Genomic DNA, 21,882 nt, shown 5'->3' on the forward strand with positions numbered 1-21,882 from the left:
ACACTACGGGCAACTTAGCATGGCCAATTCACCTGAGCTGCACATCTTTGGACTGTGGGAGGAAACCGGAGCACTCGGAGGAAACCCACACAGACACGGGGAGAACGTGCAAATGTGCAGTCAGTCGCCTGAGGCGGGAATTGAACCCGGGTCTCAGGCGCTGTGAGGCAGCAGTGCTGACCACTGTGCCACCATGCCGCCCATTTCTTTCACATCTGTAGTTTAAACTATACTTACCAAAGATGAAAAAGAGCAATGAGTGAATCTGCAGAAACTGTAATGTTTATATTGTATCCTGTAACATTACTAATCCCTTCCAAAGAAAAAGTTATTTGCTGGTGGCTTTTCTTTGAAAGCATTTTAAAATGTAAACCGCAATAAATTAATGGCAGGGCCAACACTTATTGATTAATCATATTGTATTTTACAATGTTATTCAAAGTGCACAGAATGGACACATTTTTTGATGATATTTGGAGTGGTTGCATTAATGTGCAATTCCCCTCTCCCCCAGCAGCTGTACCACGCACAAGACGACTAATTTTGGATTAACACCAACAAAGTCAACATTTTATTAAACACAATGGATTTTATTTGTTTTATGATGGAAGACAACAAACTTTAACATACTTTCACAAAGCTCCATTGTTCCAGATAAACAAACTGCAACGCACTGGAAAAATATTTAATTAGCCAATCCTTTCATCCATAAACTACGATCAGGGCTGATGTTGTTAAACATGTCATCCTTCTGCCTTGTGTCATGCGCTGCAGAGACTTTGTGTTCTCAGCCAGGATCTTTCATTTTCTTTGCAAATTCAGTAAGTAAAACTGCCTTAACAGCATTTACCAGGAAGTACCAGGTGGTCACCAAATTGTACGCTTGACATTTGCCCAGACTGATTGTTTCATACCCTGTGCTGCTTTCACTTCACTCCAATCCAATTTGGTGTCGGGAATTTCATCTTCAGGTTCAGGCATCTTCCTGACTGGTCCTCGTGGGGAGGCAGCAATCAGGGGGAAAGGCCCACACTCATTTCGAAACTCTACTACATGTAACCCCTTCTTATCAGCTAAGTCTTGATGAGTCTCCTGTGGGATTGAAACACAAAGTAGTAAACAGGATGAAATATTTTGATTCTATAGTTTACCACCACTTTTAGCCAAATTAAAGTCAATAAACATTTTGTTGTTAATTTATCGAGCTCAAAAGATACAGGAGTAACAGACAACATATACCTTATTATACCTTAATATATTCATAATTTTAAAATGTACACTGTTATAGAGAGGGGTTTCAGGATATAGGTGAAAGCAGATTAAACAGCTAATAGAGACAGACTTATAAAATTCTCCAAAAATTGTGCATAAACTCAAGTCTGCTAAGTAATTTGCTTAAATGCTTTTTGTGGGTACCCAGGGACAGCGATAAATGGAGAACCCAAAAAGCCCAGTTGTGAACAGACACGAAAATGTTTAATGCTGTATCTCGCTTCCTGGAATTATAGTGATTTACAATTCAGCAAAGGCCTTTCTGCTCATCACGTCTGTGCTGGTCAAAAACAACCAGTTAATTATTGATAATAGAATGGCTACAGTGTGGAAGCAGGCCATTTGGCTCAACAAGTCCACACTGACCCCAATCCCCCACACCCCACCCCCCTCCCAAAGAGTATCCGACCAGACCCATTCCCTTACGCTGTTACTCTACATTTCCCCTGACTAATGCCCCTAACCTACATATCCCTCAACACTGGGCAACTTAGCATGGCCAATCCACCTAACCAGCATATCTTTGGACTGCGGGAGGAAACTGGAGCACCCAGAGGAAACCCACGCAGACACGGGGAGAATGTGCAAACTCCACACAAAGTCACCTGAGGCTAGAATCGAACACGGGTCCATGGCGCTGTGAGGCAGCAGTGCTAACGACTGAGCCGCCATACTGCTCCCCCATGAGCACAACATCCATTTTTTTGTGATATTAGTTGGGAGATAAATAATGACCCCAGGGAGAAACCCCACATTCTTCTTTGTTGGGATCTTGAACCATCACGAAAAGACCTTAGTCTGAGATCTCTCCTGAAAGAGGCATTTCTGGTAATCCCTCAGCACTGAACAGCCAAGAGTTGAGTATGTGGTGCTGGAAAAGCATAGCAGGTCAGGCAGCATCAGAGGAGCAGGAGAATTGACGTTTTGGGCAAAAGCCTTTCAACCAAGATCTTTTCCCCAGACGAGGGGAGCCCAAAACTAGAGGGCTTAGGTTTAAGGTGATAGATTTAAAAGGGACCTACGGTACGACATTTTCACACAGAGGATGGTGCATATGTGGAATGAACTGCCAGAGGAAATGGCAGAGGCTGGTACATTTAATAGGCATCGAAGTGGGCACATGAATAGGAAGGATTTAGAGGGATGCTGGCAAATGGGACTAGATTAATTCAGGATAACTGTTCAGTGAGTTGGACCAAAGGGTCTGTTTCCATGCTGTAATTCTCCATGATTCTATTCATGATGATGTGGATGTGTCGGTGTTGGACCGGGGTGGACAAAGTTAAAAATCACAACAGCGCTCCGAAAGCTTGTATTTCCAAATAAACCTGTTGGACTATAATCTGGTGTGGTGATTTTTAACTCTCGTCATGATGGCATCTTTAATATGAACAAAAAGGCGGGCAAGACCTTAGTTTGAGATCTCATCTTTATTCCCATCTTCCAATACTTGGCCTATAGCCTCGTATGCCTTAGCAACACAAGTACACATCTAATACCTCTTAAATGTTATGAGTGCTTCTACCTCTACCACTCTCATAACTAGGGGTTTTTTGATTCTCAATACCTTCAGAGTGAAAAAGTGATTCCTCACATTCCCGTGAAAGATTCTGAACCTTGCCTAAAATCTATTCCCCAACCACTGATCCTCCCATAAAGGAGGAAAGTTCCTTCCTGTTCACCCTACTTATGCCCCTCAGAATTTTACACATCTCAATCATGTCCCTCCAGTCTCCTCTAAGGAAAACAATTCCAGACTATCAAATTTCTCTTCATAACTATAACAAATTTATCCCAAGCAGCATTCTGGTAAATCTTCTCTGTACTGGAGTGTGTGTGCAATCACATCTTTCCAATGATGTGGATTCCAGAACTGCACACAATACTCTAGCTGTGGCCTAACCAATGTTTATACAGTTTTATATCTCACATGAAGTTTTCGTTCTCTTCTTTTACAGCTAATTCCTCCCTCTTAAAGGAATCAGCTGAAAAGTGGTGGTAAATAGACAGCAAGCAAATCTGGAGGTGGTCTTGTGGCACAGTGGTAATGTTCCTAACCTCAGAGCCAGACATTCTGGGTTTCAGTCCAGACCAGGACTTATTGGCATAGCAGATACATTTGTAATGTGACCAAACACGCTGAATGCCTGCTTGTAAATCCTTCCAACATGTCTGATGACAGGCAGAAAGAGTGAGAGCGTTTTCTGGTTAGCCAGGAGAAAGTGAGGTCTGCAGATGCTGGAGATCAAAGTTGAAACTTTATTGCTGGAACAGCACAGCAGGTCAGGCAGCATCCAGGGAACAGGAGATTCGACGTTTCGGGCACAGGCCCTTCTTAAGGGCCTGTGCCCGAAACGTCGAATCTCCTGTTCCCTGGATGCTGCCTGACCTGCTGTGCTGTTCCAGCAATAAAGTTTCAACTTTTCTGGTTAGCCACCCTGCATAAAGCAATGACAGTGATTTGCAGTGATTTTGTCCATAAGAGTGGGCCAGTCCAATGGAAGCCTATGGCCTAACCCTCAAAAATGACTGACCGAAGTCAATAAAAACTAACATGTGGCAGGACGTCTGACAGAGCAGGTGAGACAGATTGCTGCAGCCACATCATCTTATTCTCTGAGCTACAGGGATACACCAAGAGAGAAAATGAGGCAATACAGGGGCTGACAAAAATTAATTGACCTTTAACATAAAGTCTAGATTTAATATACCAAGTTCAGATCAGTTCAAATATAAACTTTAATAAACAACTTGATATCTTACTGACAGCAATTCAGACTGGTTTGTTGTCGCTTTTCAAATGTGATTCAGTCAAAACTGAAAAGAGACAAACAGTAATCATTGGATTTTAAATGCTTTACCTGTTTTGACAATCCTTGGAAGAGGGCTCTGGTAATATTCAATAGATTGGTTGATCCAGTAACCTTGGCATACATGTCCTTAATTCCAATTAATTTGCATATTGTAATGATTGCTCGATGACAATGCAGTCCATACCCTGAGGCACAAGTATAATTAACATGCTTAAAAACCTCGCACATTTGTGGATTAGCACTACTGAAGTTACAATAAGAGAGGTGGAAGAACAGCTGCATGGTATCCTGAAGGCTTTACAGAGGAACCTCGATTATCCGAATATTGGATTACCCGAAAGAGATCTCGAGGTTCCGATAGAAACATGACATCAAAAACGTGTTTCCAACACTGATTGCGTCTTTTGTTTACAGTGATTCAAAGTGAACTTTGCTTACTGAAATGCTGCTGAGAACAATGCTGGACTGATGGGAGACCAGGCACCGTCTCCAAATGACTGACCTCCCGCCCTCTCTCTCTCTATCCACACCTCCCTGGAGTTCTACACAGGGGTGTACCATAAACCCACCCTTCCCCAGATAATGTCCCCAACATTGCCCTGTACAGGCAAAGCTGGAACCTGTCAAAAAGCTGCAGTAAAAAAAGTTGCGTGCGTGCATCCCCGAAAGGCAGCAGCAGCAGTCTTGCTGTTGGTGTCCAATCTGGCTGCCCTGGTGAGTGGGTGGGGGCGGTGTTGGACAGGTTTGGGGGGGAAAACATCGGGGAGTTGGGGCCGTGTTGGACGGGGTTGGGGGGGGCGCGAACAGGGGGCGGCGATGGATGCGGTTTGGGGGATGGGAGGGAAGTTGGGGCAGTGTTGGACGGGTTTGGGGGGAGGGCGGTGGGGCAGGGGTTGGGGCTGTGTTGGACAGGGTTGGGGGATAGTATTGGATGGGTTTTGGGGGGTGGATGGGGCATGGTGTTGGATGGGGTTGGGGGTGTGTGGGTGGGAGCAGACGGTGGGAGGGGGAGGGTGGGGGGGAAAGAAGAGGTAGGGCCTCGTGCACGGTGTGCTGCTGCCTCATCTCCTGAACGGGGAGCGGACTTTACAGTAAACTCCGAGCCCCAGAGGAAAGGCCTTGAATGAATGAATCAACTAAATAATCAATTATCCAAACAAAATAGTGCCGGCCCACCTCGTTTGGATAATCAAGGTTTCCCTGCAAATAGAAGTTTAGAATTTCTTTAAACCATCAGCAGACACTACTTTGATTTCCACTCTCCTAGTTTTGATCTTGGAATAAAAATACTGAAATACTGATGTGCATTAAAACTCATTAACATCACTGATTGTGGGGCTAACAGAGACATTACCATTATTTATATTCCTATGCTTATGAATCTGAGTCATGGTTTAGACAAATGGATTGGCTAAGAATTTCTTTGACAAAGGTTGTGCAGTGGAAACCAGAGTCTGAAGATTTGAACACAGCAGAATGACTGGGGAGTTAGGTATATTCATAGTTTTGAGGGGGTAATGGAAAGTTAAATGGAAATTTGAGAGGACACTTTGAGAGGCTTTGATGACTTTGAAGAACATATCAGCTGTCCTTCAAAAAGGACAAAATTATGCCAGTAAGCAGTGAAAAAATAACTTCGAGTTATGTCACTAATTTCCTGCACATTTTTTAGTGTTTTTAATTCTCACTCTGCCGTAAGAATTAAGAAAGGAAATTATGAGAAGCACCTGAAAGATAATTTCAACTTTTGCATTGTGACCAAAACATTCTTCATTGTTAAGTTAATGACATAATCCTCTTTACTGAAGTAATGGATGTTCCCCTTCAACATGATGCAAATGTAAATGAATTAATTAGTACTGTGCACCTAAAGATGCAGGCAATTTTCACACATTAGTCTTACCGTAGTTTTGTTTCTTCATTTTGATTGTTGTTCGTTTGAACTTCGATGTTATATCCTGATAAACTGAATTAAAGACAAAATATATTTTAGACAGAACATAAGCTTAAAAGAATCTCAACGGAAATCTCTTTGGACAATTACCCGAGTTAGAGGAAATTGGCATAAACAAGATTAGACAGATTAATTCATCCAAAGACTCAAGGGTATAGGTGACAGTGGGAACTGTATCATTGTGAAAAGGCTTCATCTAAACTGTGCTGGGACCTGTGTTCTGTCAAGTCGTATAATATGGACGGTAAATTATTTAAGCTAAATTTGAGAGGGGGTGGGGAGCTGTCATGGGAAGTGATCACTCGAGAGGAGAGGCGGTACATCAAAGAGAAACAACAAAGAAATAAAGCAGTGCAGTGATTTGGAAATGACAATCAGAATGTGGTAGGCAGAGAAAGTATAAATTTAAAAGTGCACCACTAGATAAGGCATGACATTGCAAAAGACCAGAGTTAATTGTTCGATATCTGAGTGAATGCAGCATAACAAAATAAAGAATGGTTAGCAATGATTAAACTGTGTAGGACCTGATAATAACAGAGACTTGGTTGTAGGGTGACCAAGGTTGGGATTGCAAGTATTGATGGGTCTTAATGCACGTTAACATAATACCTCAAATTCCATAATTTCGAATTTTGTTGATTAACTTTTTGTGTGGGACCTAATCAAAAGCCTTTTGCAAATCCTTACACAGCATACAGTTAACATGCTCAAAATTCCAATGTTTGTTAAACATGATTCCTCTTTCATCTATCCGAGTTGACTGCCAATGTTTCCATTATTTTGTCAAATAGAGTTAAGGAGAATCCAAAGGGTTTTTAGATTAGATTAGATTGGATTAGATTCCCTACAGTATGGAAACAGGCCCTTTGGCCCAACCAGTCCACACCAACCCTCCAAAGAGTAACCCACCCAGACCCATTTCCCTCTGACTAATGCACCTAACACTATGGGCAAATTTAGCATGACCAATTCACCTGACTTGCACATCATTGGACTGTGGGAGGAAACCGGAGCACCCGGAGGAAACCCACACAGACATGGGGAGAATGTGCAAACTCCACACAGACAGTCACCCGAGGCTGGAATCGACCCTGGGACCCTAGCACTGTGAGGCAGCAGTGCTAACCATTGAGCCACCGTGAATACATTAAGGACAAAAGGGTAACTAGGGAGAGAATAGGGCCCCTCAAACCTCAGCAAGGCGGCAGTTGTGTGGAGCCACAGGAGATGGGGGAGATACTAAACGAGTATTTTGCATTAGTGTTTACTGTGGAAAAGGACACGGAAGATATAGAATGTAGGGAAATAGATGGTGACATCTTGAAAAATATCCATATTACAGAGGAGGAAGTGCTGGATGTCTTGAAACACACAGAAGTATATAAATCCCCAGGACCTGATCAGATGTACCCTAGAACTCTGTAGGAAGCTAGGGAAGTGATTGCTGAGCCTCTTGCTGAGATACTTGTATCATCGATAGTCAGAGGTGAGGTGCCAGAAGACTGAAGGCTGGCTAACGTGGTGCCATTGTTGAAGAAAAGTGGTAAGGGCATGCCAGGGAACTATAGATGGGTGAGTCTGACATCGGTGATGAGCAAGTTGTTGGAGGGAATCCTGAGAGACAGGACGTACATGTATTTGGAAAGGCAAGGACTAATTAAGGATCGTTAACATGGCTTTGTGCGTAGGAAATCATGTCTCACAAACTTGATAGTTATTTGAAGAGGTAACAAAGAGGACTGATGAGGGCAGAGCGGTGAACATGGTCTATATGGGTTTCAGTAAGGTGTTCAACAAGGTTCCCCATGAGAGACTGGTTAGCAAGGTTAGATCTCATGGAATACAGGGAGAACTAGCCATTTGGATACAGAATTGGCTCAAAGGTAGACAATAGACGGTGGTGGTGGAGGGTTGTTTTTCAGACTGGAGGCCTGTGACCAGTACAGTGCCACAAGATTGGTGCTGGGTCCATTACTTTTCATCATTTATATAAATGATTTGGATGCGAGCATAAGAGGTATAGTTAGTAAGTTTGCAGATGACACCAAAATTAGAGGTGCAGTGGACAGCAAAGAAGGTTACCTCAGATTACAACAGAATTTTGATGAGATGGGCCACTGGGCTGAGAATTGGCAGATGGAGTTTAACTAAGCTAAATGCATTTTGGGTTGGCAGGACTTATACACTTAATGGTAAGGTCCTAGGGAGTGTTGCTGAACAAAGACACTTTGGAGTGCAGGTTCATAGTTCCTTGAAAGTGGAATCGCAGGTAGATAGGATAGTGAAGGTGGCGTTTGGTATGCTTTCCTTTATTGGTCAGAGTATAGGAGTTGGGAGGTCATGTTGCAGCCATACAGAATATTGGTTAGGCCACTTTTGGAATATTGTGTGCAATTCTGGTCTCCTTCCTATCGGAAGGATGTCATGAAGCTTGAAAGGGTTCAGAAAAGATTTACAAGGATGTTGCCAAGGTTGGAGAATTTGAGTTATAGGGAGAGGTTGAATAGGCTGGCCTGTTTTCCCTGGAGCATCGGAGGCTGAGGGGTGACTTTATAGAGGTTTATAAAATCATGAGGGGCACGGATAGGATAAATATACAAAGTCTCTTCCCTGGGTGGGGGGAGTCCAGAACTAGAGGGCATAGGTTTAGGGAGAGAGGGAAAAGATATAAAAGAGACCTAAGAGGCCACCTTTTCATGCAGAGGGTGGTACGCGTATGGAATGAGCTGCCAGAGGAAGTAGTGGAGGCTAGTACAATTGCATCATTTAAAAGGGATCTAAATGGGTATATGAATAGGAAGGGTTTTGAAGGATATGGGCCAATGCTGATAGGTGGGACTAGATTGGGTTAGCATATCTGGCTTGCATGGATGACGGTCTGTTTCTGTGCTTTTCATCTCTATGACTACAAGTGTGCAGTAATCAAATTCTTCATAACAGATTCGAAGGTTTTCTCTTATTAGTTCTCCAAATGCTCTCTCCTCTACTCACCCCTTCTTTAACAGTAGAGTTACTTTTGCTACTTCTCAGTCTACAGCATGTGTAGAATTCTGAAAGACTTTGCTTTTAAAGCTACATGGCGTGTTTGATAAAGATCCTACTGCTACCAAACAGACTGTAGCACACAAATACATCGAGGAGAGCTTTTATTTATGTAATTGTCTGAAAGCAAACACAAGCAGGTGTTTGGCACTACACGATGGAAATCAGCTATTTCAAGTGGGGACAGACAGTATGTTTAAAATCAAGGCAATGCATGAAAAACACAATGAGCAACGTCTTCTTGCAGTTTCATGGTCACTGTTTTCATTTCTGTCCTAAATCACTAAGAAAAATGTTCCTGTTCACTCTGGCATGCTGGCAGGTACACCTTGTATGCATCTATAGGTTCAGATATGAAACAAATTGGTGAAATATTGCAAATCCTGAAAATTATTCTGATATAAATACAGAGACCAGTATTTGTCTTCACAGCCACAAGATTCTCGCGCACACATCAGCCATGGTTTCTGATGACATACTAAGTTATAATTGTAAAGTTGAGAGAAGTTTGGAATGATTCACAATAGATACTTACTGGTTTGGTTGTTGTATCGTTCAATGTAGTACAAGTAGTGGATAGCTCTGTTCTTAGCCTATAAATTCGACAAAATAAACAGTTAAAATGAAGCATTGAATGGTTTATTGAATCAGACGATTAAGACAAGAAACATGATGATGTTTATAAATGAGGTAAATAATGTAATTTCAGAAGCAAAGCAGTTCAACTCAGCTCTGGTCTACTCAGCCAATAGAGAGATACAGTTCCAGGATACGTTGGCTGATCTTAGCTAATATTGTTACTTTTTCTCAGAACAGCCATTGGATTGGGGAGTGATGAACAGCAATAGGAAAACTGGCAGAAACGGTGGTGACCTACCAGAGGCCCTTTGCCAGTGAGCTGACATCAAGGCTGCACGGAGGGTGGCAGTGGAGGAATTATTGCCATGGATATTTCTCTCATACAAGCTGGAGTTGGCAAATCGATGTGTACTTAGAAGGAGCACTTGAAGGTGGGTAAAAACTGGTATTTTGCAGAGTGCTAGAATGCTGAGGTGGGCTTATAGCAGTTCTTCACATGAAAGTGGTGCTGAGCTTGTAACTCCAGTAACCAATATTGTGCTCCCCCAGTCAGTGTGCTATGGAGCATTGACAGCTTGGGTAAAACTGTTCGGACACTTTCACAATAGCTCAGGTTTATTCCGTCCTACAGTTAAACATGTTACAAGTCAAACAATTTTTTGGTATCCATCTTGGGCCAATAAATAAAACCAATGGTGAAAACAAATCAGAAGCAATATTATGTGTGCTTGAATGGAAATGCTGCAGGTTACTGTATGGTTCACTCAATTTGGCTTCTGGTGTACAAAATAAAAGTAAGTTCAGAGGACATCATGAAACTGTAAATGTGAAGGTTACATGAACATTAATTTAATAGAATCAACTTTTTAAAAATATCCATTCAGGATGTGGAGGGCTCTCATAACCATAGGCACAGGCCGATGGCCTGGGAGCTGAAACTTGCATTTCCCCTTGGCTCTCCACACGCTGTTCTCACTGCTTTGACTAGGCTAGAAAGGAGAACTATCCAAGTAACAGGATAATGGAATATTTTCAGAGCCACAACTGGAAAGGAGATGCTTTAGGAGTTAAATATTTGAACTTTGAAACTACTTCTTCGAAGCAAGTGCATAAAAATATGGTGTTTCCTTTATTTATTCTCAAAATGTAGCTCCTGTGAGCAATGTTCCCTCTAAGTTTCATTATCGTGCTCAGTTTACTCTTAAGTACAACATCAAATGCATAATAATTAAAAAACATCTTAAATTCCTACCTTTCGGAGAGCAGTTGTTCTGTCAGGTGCTTTACCTAATGCAAAACCTGAATAGAATTTTAATAAATGTTAATCAGTCCCTACTCTGGTTTAACAGAGGACATATTAAAGAAAGTCTTATCAAGTAGTATAGGTCACTTAAAAATAAATAATCAATTAATAAAAAATTTATTGCAAGAACAGATATAAAAATGGATCAAAAAAGGATCTACAGGAGTCATATCACTAATGCTGTCCTTGGCACTAAAACTCATGAGTACATGTCAAGATTAGAGTGGTGCTGGAAAAGCACAACAGGTCAGGCAGCATCCAAGGAGCAGGAAAATCGATGTTTCGGGCAAAAGCCCTTCATCAGGAAAGGTTGATGAAGGACTTTTGTTCGAAACATCGACTTTCCTTTTCCTCGGATGCTGCCTGACCTGCTGTGCTTTTCCAGCACCACTCTAATCTTGACTCTAATCTCCAGCATCTGCAGTACCCACTTCTGCCTCATGAGTACGTGTTTATTTTAAGATAAGATGGACATTGTGGAGAACACCATTGTCTTAGAATAACAGATCACACATGCATAGAAAGATCCAATTAAATTAACCATCACCTCCTAAAGAGCAAATTAGATGTTAACAAAAGCTTTTAAGGTACTATTAATTCTAAAGGGACTGTAAATCAGGATTCTGAACACCAGGTGTTTGAGTTGTCCAAGTATTCTGTGGGTACTTACATGGCCTACCTCAATCCATCATTAAGATTAGATTAGATTCCCTACAGTGTGGAAACAGGCCCTTCGGCCCAACAAGTCCACACTGACCCTCTGAAGAGCAACCCACCCAGATCCACCTCCCTCCAACTAATGCACCTAACACTATGGGCAATTTAGCATGGTCAATTCACCTAGCCTGCACATCTGTGACTGTGGGAGGAAACTGGAGCACCCAGAGGAAACCCACACAGACACGGGGAGAATGTGCAAACTCCACACAGACAGTTGCCCGAGACTGGAAGTGAACCTGGGACCCTGGTGCTGTGAGGCAGCAGTACTAACCACTGTGCCATCATGCCGCCTCAATTGATCTAAACATCATGACAGTTAGTCAGGGACTTTCTACCTCTGTTTTAGAAATTTGTAGGAACAGTTAATCAGGAATTTCTGCTGGTGTGAAAACGTAGGGTGTTGTGTCTCAAAAAAGGAACAGGTTTCTACATGATAGCGATGTTTGGACCCAGTTTGATGAAGGTCTTGTATTTCTGATCTGTACCTTTCATTTGTTAGTGAAATGCTTCTTAATTTTCGAGAACTATCTTACTTGATTATTTTGAATGATAGATCTTAAATCTTCAGTATCTGAATGACATTTTGAAGAGTTTAATTCAAGCTTTTAATTAGGCAAGATTAACCCAAACTAGTCTAAATTTTTGAAATACCCCCTTTTAAAACTGACATTTTGTTAAAAGATCTGCTCCCTAGTGTCTTTATTTTATCCTTTTGGTATGAACAGTGTTTTCATTCCATTTGAAGTCTATAGGATCACAGGGATAAAGTACTCAAGCTTTAAAATTAATTGTTAGACATCTATAGGTGACAAGTATGTTTTATAAAATATTCAGACCAGAAGAATCATTGCAGAATTATTTTGATCTTGCATGTCTTAAATTATCGACCGGCTTATTTGCAAAGCCACTATATAAGTTACCTCACCTGGAGTATTGTGTATGGTTGTGGGCTCCATATTAGAGGAAAGCATTGGAGACAGTGCAGAAGCAATTTACACGAACGGTGCCAGGAATGAGAAATTTCAGTTGTGAAGATAGATAAACAAGTTGGGACCATTCTCCTTGGAGAGGTGAAGGCTGACAACAAATCTGACAGAGATTTTCAACTTCATGAGTAGGCTGGATAGAAAGAATCTGTTCCCAGTTGTAAAAAAGAATGTCAGGGCATATATTTAAAGTGATGTGAGAGTAAAGCAAGGGCAATATGACAAAAAGCTTTTTCACACAGCAAGTAGTTAGGATATGGAATACAATGCTTTGAAAATGTGGTAGAGCCAGGTTCAATTGATGCATTTAAGAGAGCATTGGATGGTTATTTGGATAGAAATAGTATGCAGAGATATGGGGAAAAGGCAGGAGTTTGGCATTAGGTAATACGGCTGGTGCAGGCATGATGGGCCAAATGGCCTCCTTTTGTACTGCAATACTTCTATGACTGTAATGCAGGCAAGTGCAAAATTCAAAGTTTAAATCATTTAGATAGTGTGGAACCACAAGGATTGCAGGGAGTACAAGAACGTGCTCTTCAAATAAAGCCAACCATTAAAAGATGTTTTTCTTTATTCCACTGGATTGTAAAAATGTCAAATGAGCTGCTTAGACATAATTAGGAATGAAAGAAACCAAATACTTCATAAGTTTCAAATCGGTATTGGAATTTCAGCGTGGCCAATGAAAATACTCAGAGCATATACAGGCTCAATGCAGGCATATTGATAAAGCACCTGATTTTGATGGAAAACGACACCTTAGCTTGATTTCTAAATTCAGAAAAGTAATTTTTCCACATCCTGGCATTTCAAAAGAAAAAAAAACCCTGAATTTCAACAAGGAAACCCCAGTCTTAGAAATTAAATACAAGGTTAATGATAAAGTAGTGATCATCTACTCACAAGAGGCAGATTTGTGTTTTTTTCATTTGCAGTTAGATTTGAACACCGTGCAACTTTTGGGATTCCTCACTACCAGAACCATACAGCAAGCACTGTAATGAAGGATAACCCCAGGGTACAGCTTACTAGAGTAGGAATCAAATCCTCTCTCTCAAGGGCCTTCAAAATAGGTTGCATTGCTATTATCAGAAACAAAAACAAAAATTGCTGGAAAAGCTCAGCAAGTCTGTCAGCCTCTGAAGCCTTGTCTAAGGTCCCCTATCTCTTTGTTATGCCTACATGGTATCTTGGTGACATTATCCACAGGCACCTGCTCAGCTTTCATACAGATGGCCAAGTTTAGCTTAATACTGGGTGGATCATCTCCTCCCTACCCTGGCCATACTTTCAAGCTTAGGAAGTCTCCTCACAATCTTTGTATATGTTCAATTCCAAGTTGAATTTAGTTAAAAATGATACAACACCAGGTTATAGTCCAACAGGCTTATTTAGAAGTATGAGCTACTTCGTCAGGTAACTAGTGGGGCAGGATCATAGGACACAGAATCAAATTGCATGACATTGTGACCTTTTGCAATAAATTCTATCCTATGATCCTGCCCCACTAGTTACCTGATGAAGGAGCAGTGCTCTGAAAGCTAGCACTTCCAAGTAAATCTGTTGGACGATAATCTGGTGTTGTGATTTTTAACTTTGTCCACCCCAGTCCAACACTGGCACCTCCACATCAAAGCTGAATTTAGTACTGACAGTGCTGGGCTAGAAGGTTGACATTTTACCAATGCCCTTCAGGGGATACAAAACACAACACCTTTCCATATTTATAGGCCTTCCATGTGCCTTAATCACCATGAACAATGTTGTACTTGCTATCTTGCCAGCCAACCATAAAAACCTGTATCTGACACAGCACCCACATCCTTGCTGATACAAGTCATCACCTCATCTACCAGTGCAATACATTCAAAATCCTTACCCCATCCATGAATCAGTACATAACTTGACCTCTATGTCTGTGTATCCCCTATTTTGACCTCCTGGATGTTATAAAGACCCCTCTGCTTTTTCAGGAAGAAATATTTGACCAATATTGTGGCCATATGTTCCTTCCTTTTGTTTTCCTGCAAAACATTTGGATAGAAGAGATGCCATGCAAATAAAAGTGGTGCCGTCGTATTCTTCCTGGCTGCCTATTTTTGAGCCTTAAACCTCTACGCTTTCTTCACAGGTCATATGTGCTCAGTGTCATGGCTCCAAGTTTCACCAGTTGACTGGAACATCTCCACAATCAGAAGTGGATAAAACATTCAAGGTGCAATCTGACTATACAGTGCGAGCAGGACTTCAGAAAATGCTGGCAATACTCCAGCTGGGCAGCTTTTTAAAAAGATCAGCAGCCTGAAATGTTAATTCCATCTCTCATCTTCCCCTCATATCTCGGATTTCCAAAATTCACATTGCTGGGAGACATTTTCATATTTGAGCATAACTTTCTTTTCCTTGCATTTTACTATTTTTGCAGAATTCCATTTTGATTTGTTCTGCTCATTACACGTTCAACTACTGCAGGTCAATAAAGTGTTAAGTTTACTCTCAATTTCAGTTATATCAAGTTGTCCAGTTTTCTTCCTACGGTCAATACTTAATTTCCTTTGCATTACATTTTTCTCTCCATTGGCTTGCCCACTCAAATTTTGTCCAATTGCTTACATTTCTCAAGCTGACTACAACCAAGTTTGCACAGGATTTCTAATTATTTAACGATGCCAAAGTATGAAGCTATTTGGCAGAAACAGTGTTTTTTGAATGATATGACAGTAATTATATTTCTTCACACTGAACCTTCAATCTTTTCTCCAATTCTGGCTTTCCATCCTCCACAGGCCATTTCCCAACCTCCTAATCGAGTATCTTAACCTTTTTAAGGCTTATGGTTTCAATCTGCTTTCCTCCTAACTCCATCAATGTCACAGTGTTCACCATTTTCCTCTATAGCAGCATATTATATTTACGAGCTTGCCTGACAACATAGTACCAAACAGTCTGTTATCTCCTTTATGCTGAGTCTCCACGCTCTTCCATCCGTATCAGAGCACTCTCATAGTGCATCATAAAATCTGCCACAACAGCTGAACGTGCATGAACTGAATAATAATTTTGTCACGTTTTGGACACTTTAGCACTTTTGGCAGGCCTTTCTGCAATTTGCGATATGTACATTATAAAACTTCACTGGACTTTAAAATTGTTTAAAAAACATCCAGCAGCAAATCTTTGCAGAAAATAATCAAGCAAGTTAATGGAATGCTAGTCTACAAGGATGCAGACGTTATAGTGCGAGTTATTCAAAACCCTGGTTAGAGTGCTGTGAGCAGATCTGGGAACCACATCTCAGTAAGGATATATTAACCTTGGAAGGAGTACAATGTAGGTTTACAAGTCTTCAAGATATTAACAGGAAAAGGCGGTAGATAAAAATAAATTATTTCCACTGGTTGGCAATTCTAGAATTAGGGATCATAGTCTGAGAAATAGGGTCATATTCATCAGGAGAGATGTTAGGAAGTCTATGTACATCAACTTTCCCCAGGAATTTTCCATTTACTGTGCAGTTCCAAAATGGATCACCTCGGAATTGTCCAAATTGAACTGCATCTGCCATTTCTTTGCCCAACTCTCCAATCTATCTATATTCTGCTGTATTCTCTGACAGTGCCCTTCACTATCTGCTACGCTACCAATCTGAGTGTCATATGCAAATTTGCTAATGAAGCTACCTACACCTTCCTCCAAATTATTTATGTGTATCACAAACAATAGTCCCAGCACAGATCCCTGTGGAACACCACTGGTCACAGGTCTCCATTTTGATAAGCTCCCTACCACTACTGCTCTCTGACTACTGTTGCCCAGCCAGTTCTCTATCCATCTAGCTAGAACACCCTGGACCCCATGTGACTTCACCTTCACCAGCCTACCACGGGAACTTTATCAAACGCCTTACTAAAGTCCATGCATATGACATCTACATCCCTTCCCTCCATCAACCAACTTTGTCACCTCTTCAAAGAATTCTATTAGTTTTGAAAGACATGACCTTCCCAGCACAAAACCACGCTGCCTATCACTGATAAGCTCATTTTCTTCCAAATGAGTATATATCCTATCCCTTAGGGATGCCACTGGAAAAGATCCTATCAGTGATGTCAGGCTCACAGGTGTGGAATTATCTGGATTATCTGTGCTACCCTTCTTAAACAAAGGGATAACATTAGCAATTCTCCAGTCCTCTGGGACCTCAGTGCTGTTCAAGGATGCTGCAAAGGTATCTGTTAAGGCTCCAGCTATTTCCTTTCTCACTGCCCTCAGTAACTTGGGATAGATCCCATCCGGACCTGGGGTCTTTTCCACTTTAATGTCTTTTAAAATACCCAACACTTCCTCCCTCCCTCCTTGTGCTGACAAGCCCTAGAGTAATCAAAGATTTATCCATAACCTCAACATCTGCCATGCTCCTCTCCTTGGTAAATACCGATGCAAAGCATTCATTTAAGAATCTCACCCATTTTCTCTGACTCCACGCATATCTTTCCTCCTTTATCCTTGAGTGGGTCAACCCTTTCCCTAGTTACTCTCTTGCTCCTTATATATGAATAAAAAACTTTGGGGTTTTCCTTAACCCTGCTTGCTAAGGATATCTCATGACCCTTCATGATGGACTGATGAAGGGGTTTTGCCCGAAACGTCGATTTTCCTGCTCCTTGGATGCTACCTGACCTGCTGTGCTTTTCCAGCACCACTCTAATCTAGACTCTGTAAATGTTCAAGTAGTAGGCAGGGCCACCACCACCTTGAAGAATCAGAGACAGACAACGAAACGTAGCCATCAGCATCACACACCTCCTAAAAACCAGGAAATGAAGAGACCTGCACAGAATGGAACTAGCTTTTATACAAGAAGGAACCACTGAAATAGGACAAATTCTCATCGTCCATCATGGTTACAGATGAGCAAGGAGGCTGTTTACATCAAACCATATAAAAATGCAACAAGATTAACCAATTTTAATCAAATCTAAAAATTTTGCAATTCCCTTCCCTGCAGGTTCATTGGTCAGCTGAACAAAACATCAGACCAGGATACCAAATTTATGTTACCATCTGACCAGGGGTCCAGCAAATGATTTTAAAAATAGACGCTGAACTGTCCTGAATGAAAAGTTTAAATAATTATTGAAAATATAGGACATAAAATATTACAGCGTAGTACAGGTCCTTTGACCCTCATGTTACGTTGACCTGTGAAACCAATCTGAAGCCCATCTATCCTACACAATTCCATTTTCATCCATATGCCTACCCAATGACCACTTAAATGCCCTTAAAGTTGGCGAGTCTACTATTGTTGCAGGCAGGCCGTTCCACGCCCTTACTGCTCTGAGTAAAGAAACTACCGCTGACATCTGTCCTACATCTATCACCCCTCAATTTAAAACTATGTCCCCTTGTGCTAGCCATCTCCATTCGAGGAAAAAGGCTCTCATTGTCCACCATATCAAACCCTCTGATTATTTTATATGTTTCAACCTCTCAACCTCCTTCTCTCTAGTGAAAATAGCCTTAAGTCCCTCAGCCTTTCCTCATAAGACCTTCCCTCCATACCAGGCAACATCCTAGTAAATCTCCTCTGAACCCTTTCCAAAGCTTCCACATCCTTCCTATAATGTGGTGACCAGAACTGTACGCAATACTCCAATGCGGCTGCACCAGAATTTTATATAGTTGTAGCATGACCACATGGCTCTGCAACTCAATCCCTCAACCAATAAAAGCTAACCACCGTATGCCTTCTTAACAACCCTACCAACCTGGCTGGCAACTTTCAGGGATCTATGGATCTGGACACCGAGATCTCCCTGTTCAGCTACACTACCAAGAATCTTACAATTCACCCAGTATTCTACATTCCTGTTACTCCTTCCAAAGTGAGTCACCTCACACTCTTCCACATTAACCTCCATTTGCAACCTCTCGGCCCAGCTCTGCAGCTTATCTATGTCCCTCTGTAACCTACATCATCCTTTGGCACTGTCCACAACTCCAATGACCTTAGTGCCGTCTGCAAATTTACTAACCCATCCTTTTACAGCCTCACCCAGATCATTTATAAAAATGACACACAGTAATGGCCCCAGAACAGATCCTTGCGGTGCACCATTAGTAACTAAACTCCAGGATGAACATTTCCCATCAATCACTTCCCTCCGTCTTCTTTCAGCTAGCCAATTTCTGATCCAAACTGTTAAATAATCCTCAATCCCATGTTGCCGTATTTTGTGCAATAGCCTACCATGGGGAACCTTATCAAACGCCTCACTGAACTCCATATACACCACATCAATCGCTTTACCCTCATCCAACTGTTTGGTCACCTTCTCAAAGAACTCAATAAGGTTCGTGAGGCATGACCTACCCTTCACAACACCGCGTTGACTATCCCTAATCAACATATTCCTTTCTAAATGATTATAAATCCTCTCTCTTATAACCTTTTCTAACACTTTACCCACAACCGAAGTAAGGCTCACTAGTCTATAATTACCAGTGTCTCTACTCCCCTTCTTGAACAAGGGAACAACATTTGCTATCCTCCAAGCCTTCCAGCATTATTCCTGTAGACAATGATGACATAAAGACCAAAGTCAAAGGCTCTGCAATCTCCTCCCTGGACATAAAGCACAGCAGCCACTGAAGTGGAAATGATCAAAAACTCAATGATGAATCTTCCCAGGCCTTGAATGATGTCAGCTATGATAAGAAATTTGGGGGAAAAAAAGAACTGAATGAGATGTGGAGTGACGCCCTTCTTGATGTTGAGACCAAACGGTGTGACCTTCCAACTAAGTCCAGAACATCAAGGCAAGCTTCTCACAAATGGGCAGCGAGAAGCTTATTGTTGGAGATTATCACTCATCATCACACTCGATACTACCTATTCTCACCTCATTAATATGCAGGCTCTGTTTCTCCCACATGCCAGATAGAATCCTGACATGAAAGTCTGAGCAGGTACCTCGAGGCTCCAGTTCGTCATTTTCTCCTATGGACCTCCATTTTGCACAGCCAACACTAAATTTCAGGGCACACTCCATGGACAGCGACTGCAAACACCCCTCCTCCAGGGCCATTAGCATCTGACACATAACAGCCTCACTGCACCATCAAGGCACATCTAATTTGCATACAGTACACCTCTGCTCTTCAGTGCTGGACTGTGGAGATCACCAGCGTCTATCAGTATAATGCTGCAAGAACATCTCATGGTTGCTTGCTCACTCTCTTAACGCACCCAAACACTTCATCTACCTAGATGCTTAATTTCCCTGCCTTGCCTTTTCACACTTTGCGTTGGTGTTTGGTGCAGACAAAAAAGTCAGGTACCTTGCTTATCACAGGGAGAACTAGCCATTTGGATACAGGACTGGCTTGAAGAGGGTGGTGGTGAAGGGTTGCTTTTCAGACTGGAGGCCTGTGACCAGTGGTGTGCCACAAGGAGCGGTGCAGGGTCCAAATATGATTTGGATGTGAACATCGGAGGTATATTGAGTAAGAATGCAGATGACACCAAAATTGGAGGTGTAGTGGACAGCAAAGGCTACCTCAAGAGTACAACAGGATCTTGATCAGATGTGAGGTGCTGCATTTTGGAAAAGCAAATCAGAGCAGGACTTATACACTTAATGATAAAGGTCCTGGGGGAGTGTTGCTGAACAAAGAGACCTTGGAGCGCAGGTTCATAGTTCCTTGAACATAGAGTCACAGGTAGATAGGATAGCGGAGACTGCTTTAGTATCTGAGAATTTGTAACTTGAACATTGTGCAATCATCAGTGAACATTGTCATTTCTGACCTTGAGATGAAGGGTCAAGGACATTGATGAAGGGTAAAGGGATCAATAATCAGAGGGTATAGATTCAAGGCACAAGACATAACATAGAGAGAAGTGCAGGAGAAATTGTTTCAGAGGGTGGTTAGAGTGTGGAACTTACTACCTAGAAATGTAGTTGAGTCAGAAACTCTTGTAACATTGAAGCAGTCTTTAAACATTCACTTGCGTCGTTTGGCCAAGGCAAGGGGGCCAAAGGGTGGAAAATGGGATTAGAGTATTCAGATCTTTGTCGATTGGCACAGACATAGAGGCTGGATGGATGTACCTACTAGAGAAGGTGCAAAACTTGACCTACTCTTGGGAAATAAGGCAGGGCAGGTGACAGAGGTGTCAGTGGGGGAGCAGAGGGCAGAGCGGTAGATGTGATCTATATGGACTTCAGCAAGGCCTTTGACAAGGTTCCCCATGGGAGACTGATTAGCAAGGTTAGATCTCATGGCATACAGGGAGAACTAGCCATTTGGATACAGAACTGGCTCAAAAGGTAGAAGACAGAGGGTGGTGGTGGAGGGTTGTTTTTCAGACTGGAGGCCTGTGACCATTGGAGTGCCACAAGGATCGGTGCTGGGCCCTCCACTTTTTGTCATTTACATAAATGATTTGGATGGGAGCAAAAGAGGTATACTTAGTAAGTTTGTAGATGACACCAAAATTGAAGGTGTAGTGGACAGCGAAGAAAGTTACCTCAGATTACAACAGGATCTTGATCAGATTGGCTAATGGGCTGAGAAGTGGCAGATGGAGTTTAATTCAGATAAATGCGAGCTGCTGCATTTTGGGAAAGCAAATCTTAGCAGGACTTATATACTTAATGGTTAGGTCCTAGGGAGTGTTGCTGAACAAAGAGACCTTGGAGTGCAGGTTCATAGCTCCTTGAAAGTGGAATCGCAGGTAGATAGAATAGTGAAGGCGGCGTTTGGTATGCTTTCCTTTATTGGTCAAAGTACTGAGTACAGGAGTTGGGAGATCATGTTGCGGCTGTACAGGACATTGGTTAGGCCACGTTTGGAATATTATCTCCTTCCTATCGGAAAGATGTTGTGAAACGTGAAAGGGCTCAGAAAAGATTTACAAGAATGTTGCCAGGGTTGGAGGATTTGAACTATAGGAAGAGGCAGAACAGACTGAGACGGTTTCCCCTGGAACGTTGCATGCTGAGGGGTGACCTTATAGAGGTTTACAAAATTAGGATAGGATAGGATAAATAGACAATGTCTTTTCTGTGGGGTTGGGGAGTCCAGAACTTGAGGGCATAGATTTAGGGTGAGAGGGACACGATATAAAAGAAAGTGAAGGGGCAATCTTTTCACACAGAGGGTGGTATGTGTACGGAATGAGTTGCCAGAGGAAGTGGT

General features: G+C 41.9%; 1 protein-coding gene across 1 annotated transcript in view; it reads right to left on the minus strand.

Annotated features, from left to right (window-relative positions):
- Positions 1–569: 569 nt before the first annotated feature.
- The window catches only part of mrps5 (mitochondrial ribosomal protein S5), a 138,457-nt gene continuing 117,144 nt past the window's right edge, over positions 570–21,882 (minus strand). The window contains exons 7-11 of the mRNA XM_043687173.2: positions 10,916–10,962; positions 9,620–9,677; positions 5,989–6,051; positions 4,134–4,270; positions 570–1,092 (exon numbers count right to left, since the gene is read on the minus strand). Of these exons, the coding sequence (XP_043543108.2) occupies positions 868–1,092; positions 4,134–4,270; positions 5,989–6,051; positions 9,620–9,677; positions 10,916–10,962 (530 nt within the window). The 3' untranslated portion in view covers positions 570–867. The remainder of the gene's footprint in view (positions 1,093–4,133; positions 4,271–5,988; positions 6,052–9,619; positions 9,678–10,915; positions 10,963–21,882) is intronic.

Source organism: Chiloscyllium plagiosum, unplaced genomic scaffold, assembly GCF_037043375.1.
Source record: "Chiloscyllium plagiosum isolate Xiang-an unplaced genomic scaffold, Cpla_swu_hap1 HiC_scaffold_3, whole genome shotgun sequence".
Lineage (NCBI taxonomy): Eukaryota > Metazoa > Chordata > Chondrichthyes > Orectolobiformes > Hemiscylliidae > Chiloscyllium > Chiloscyllium plagiosum.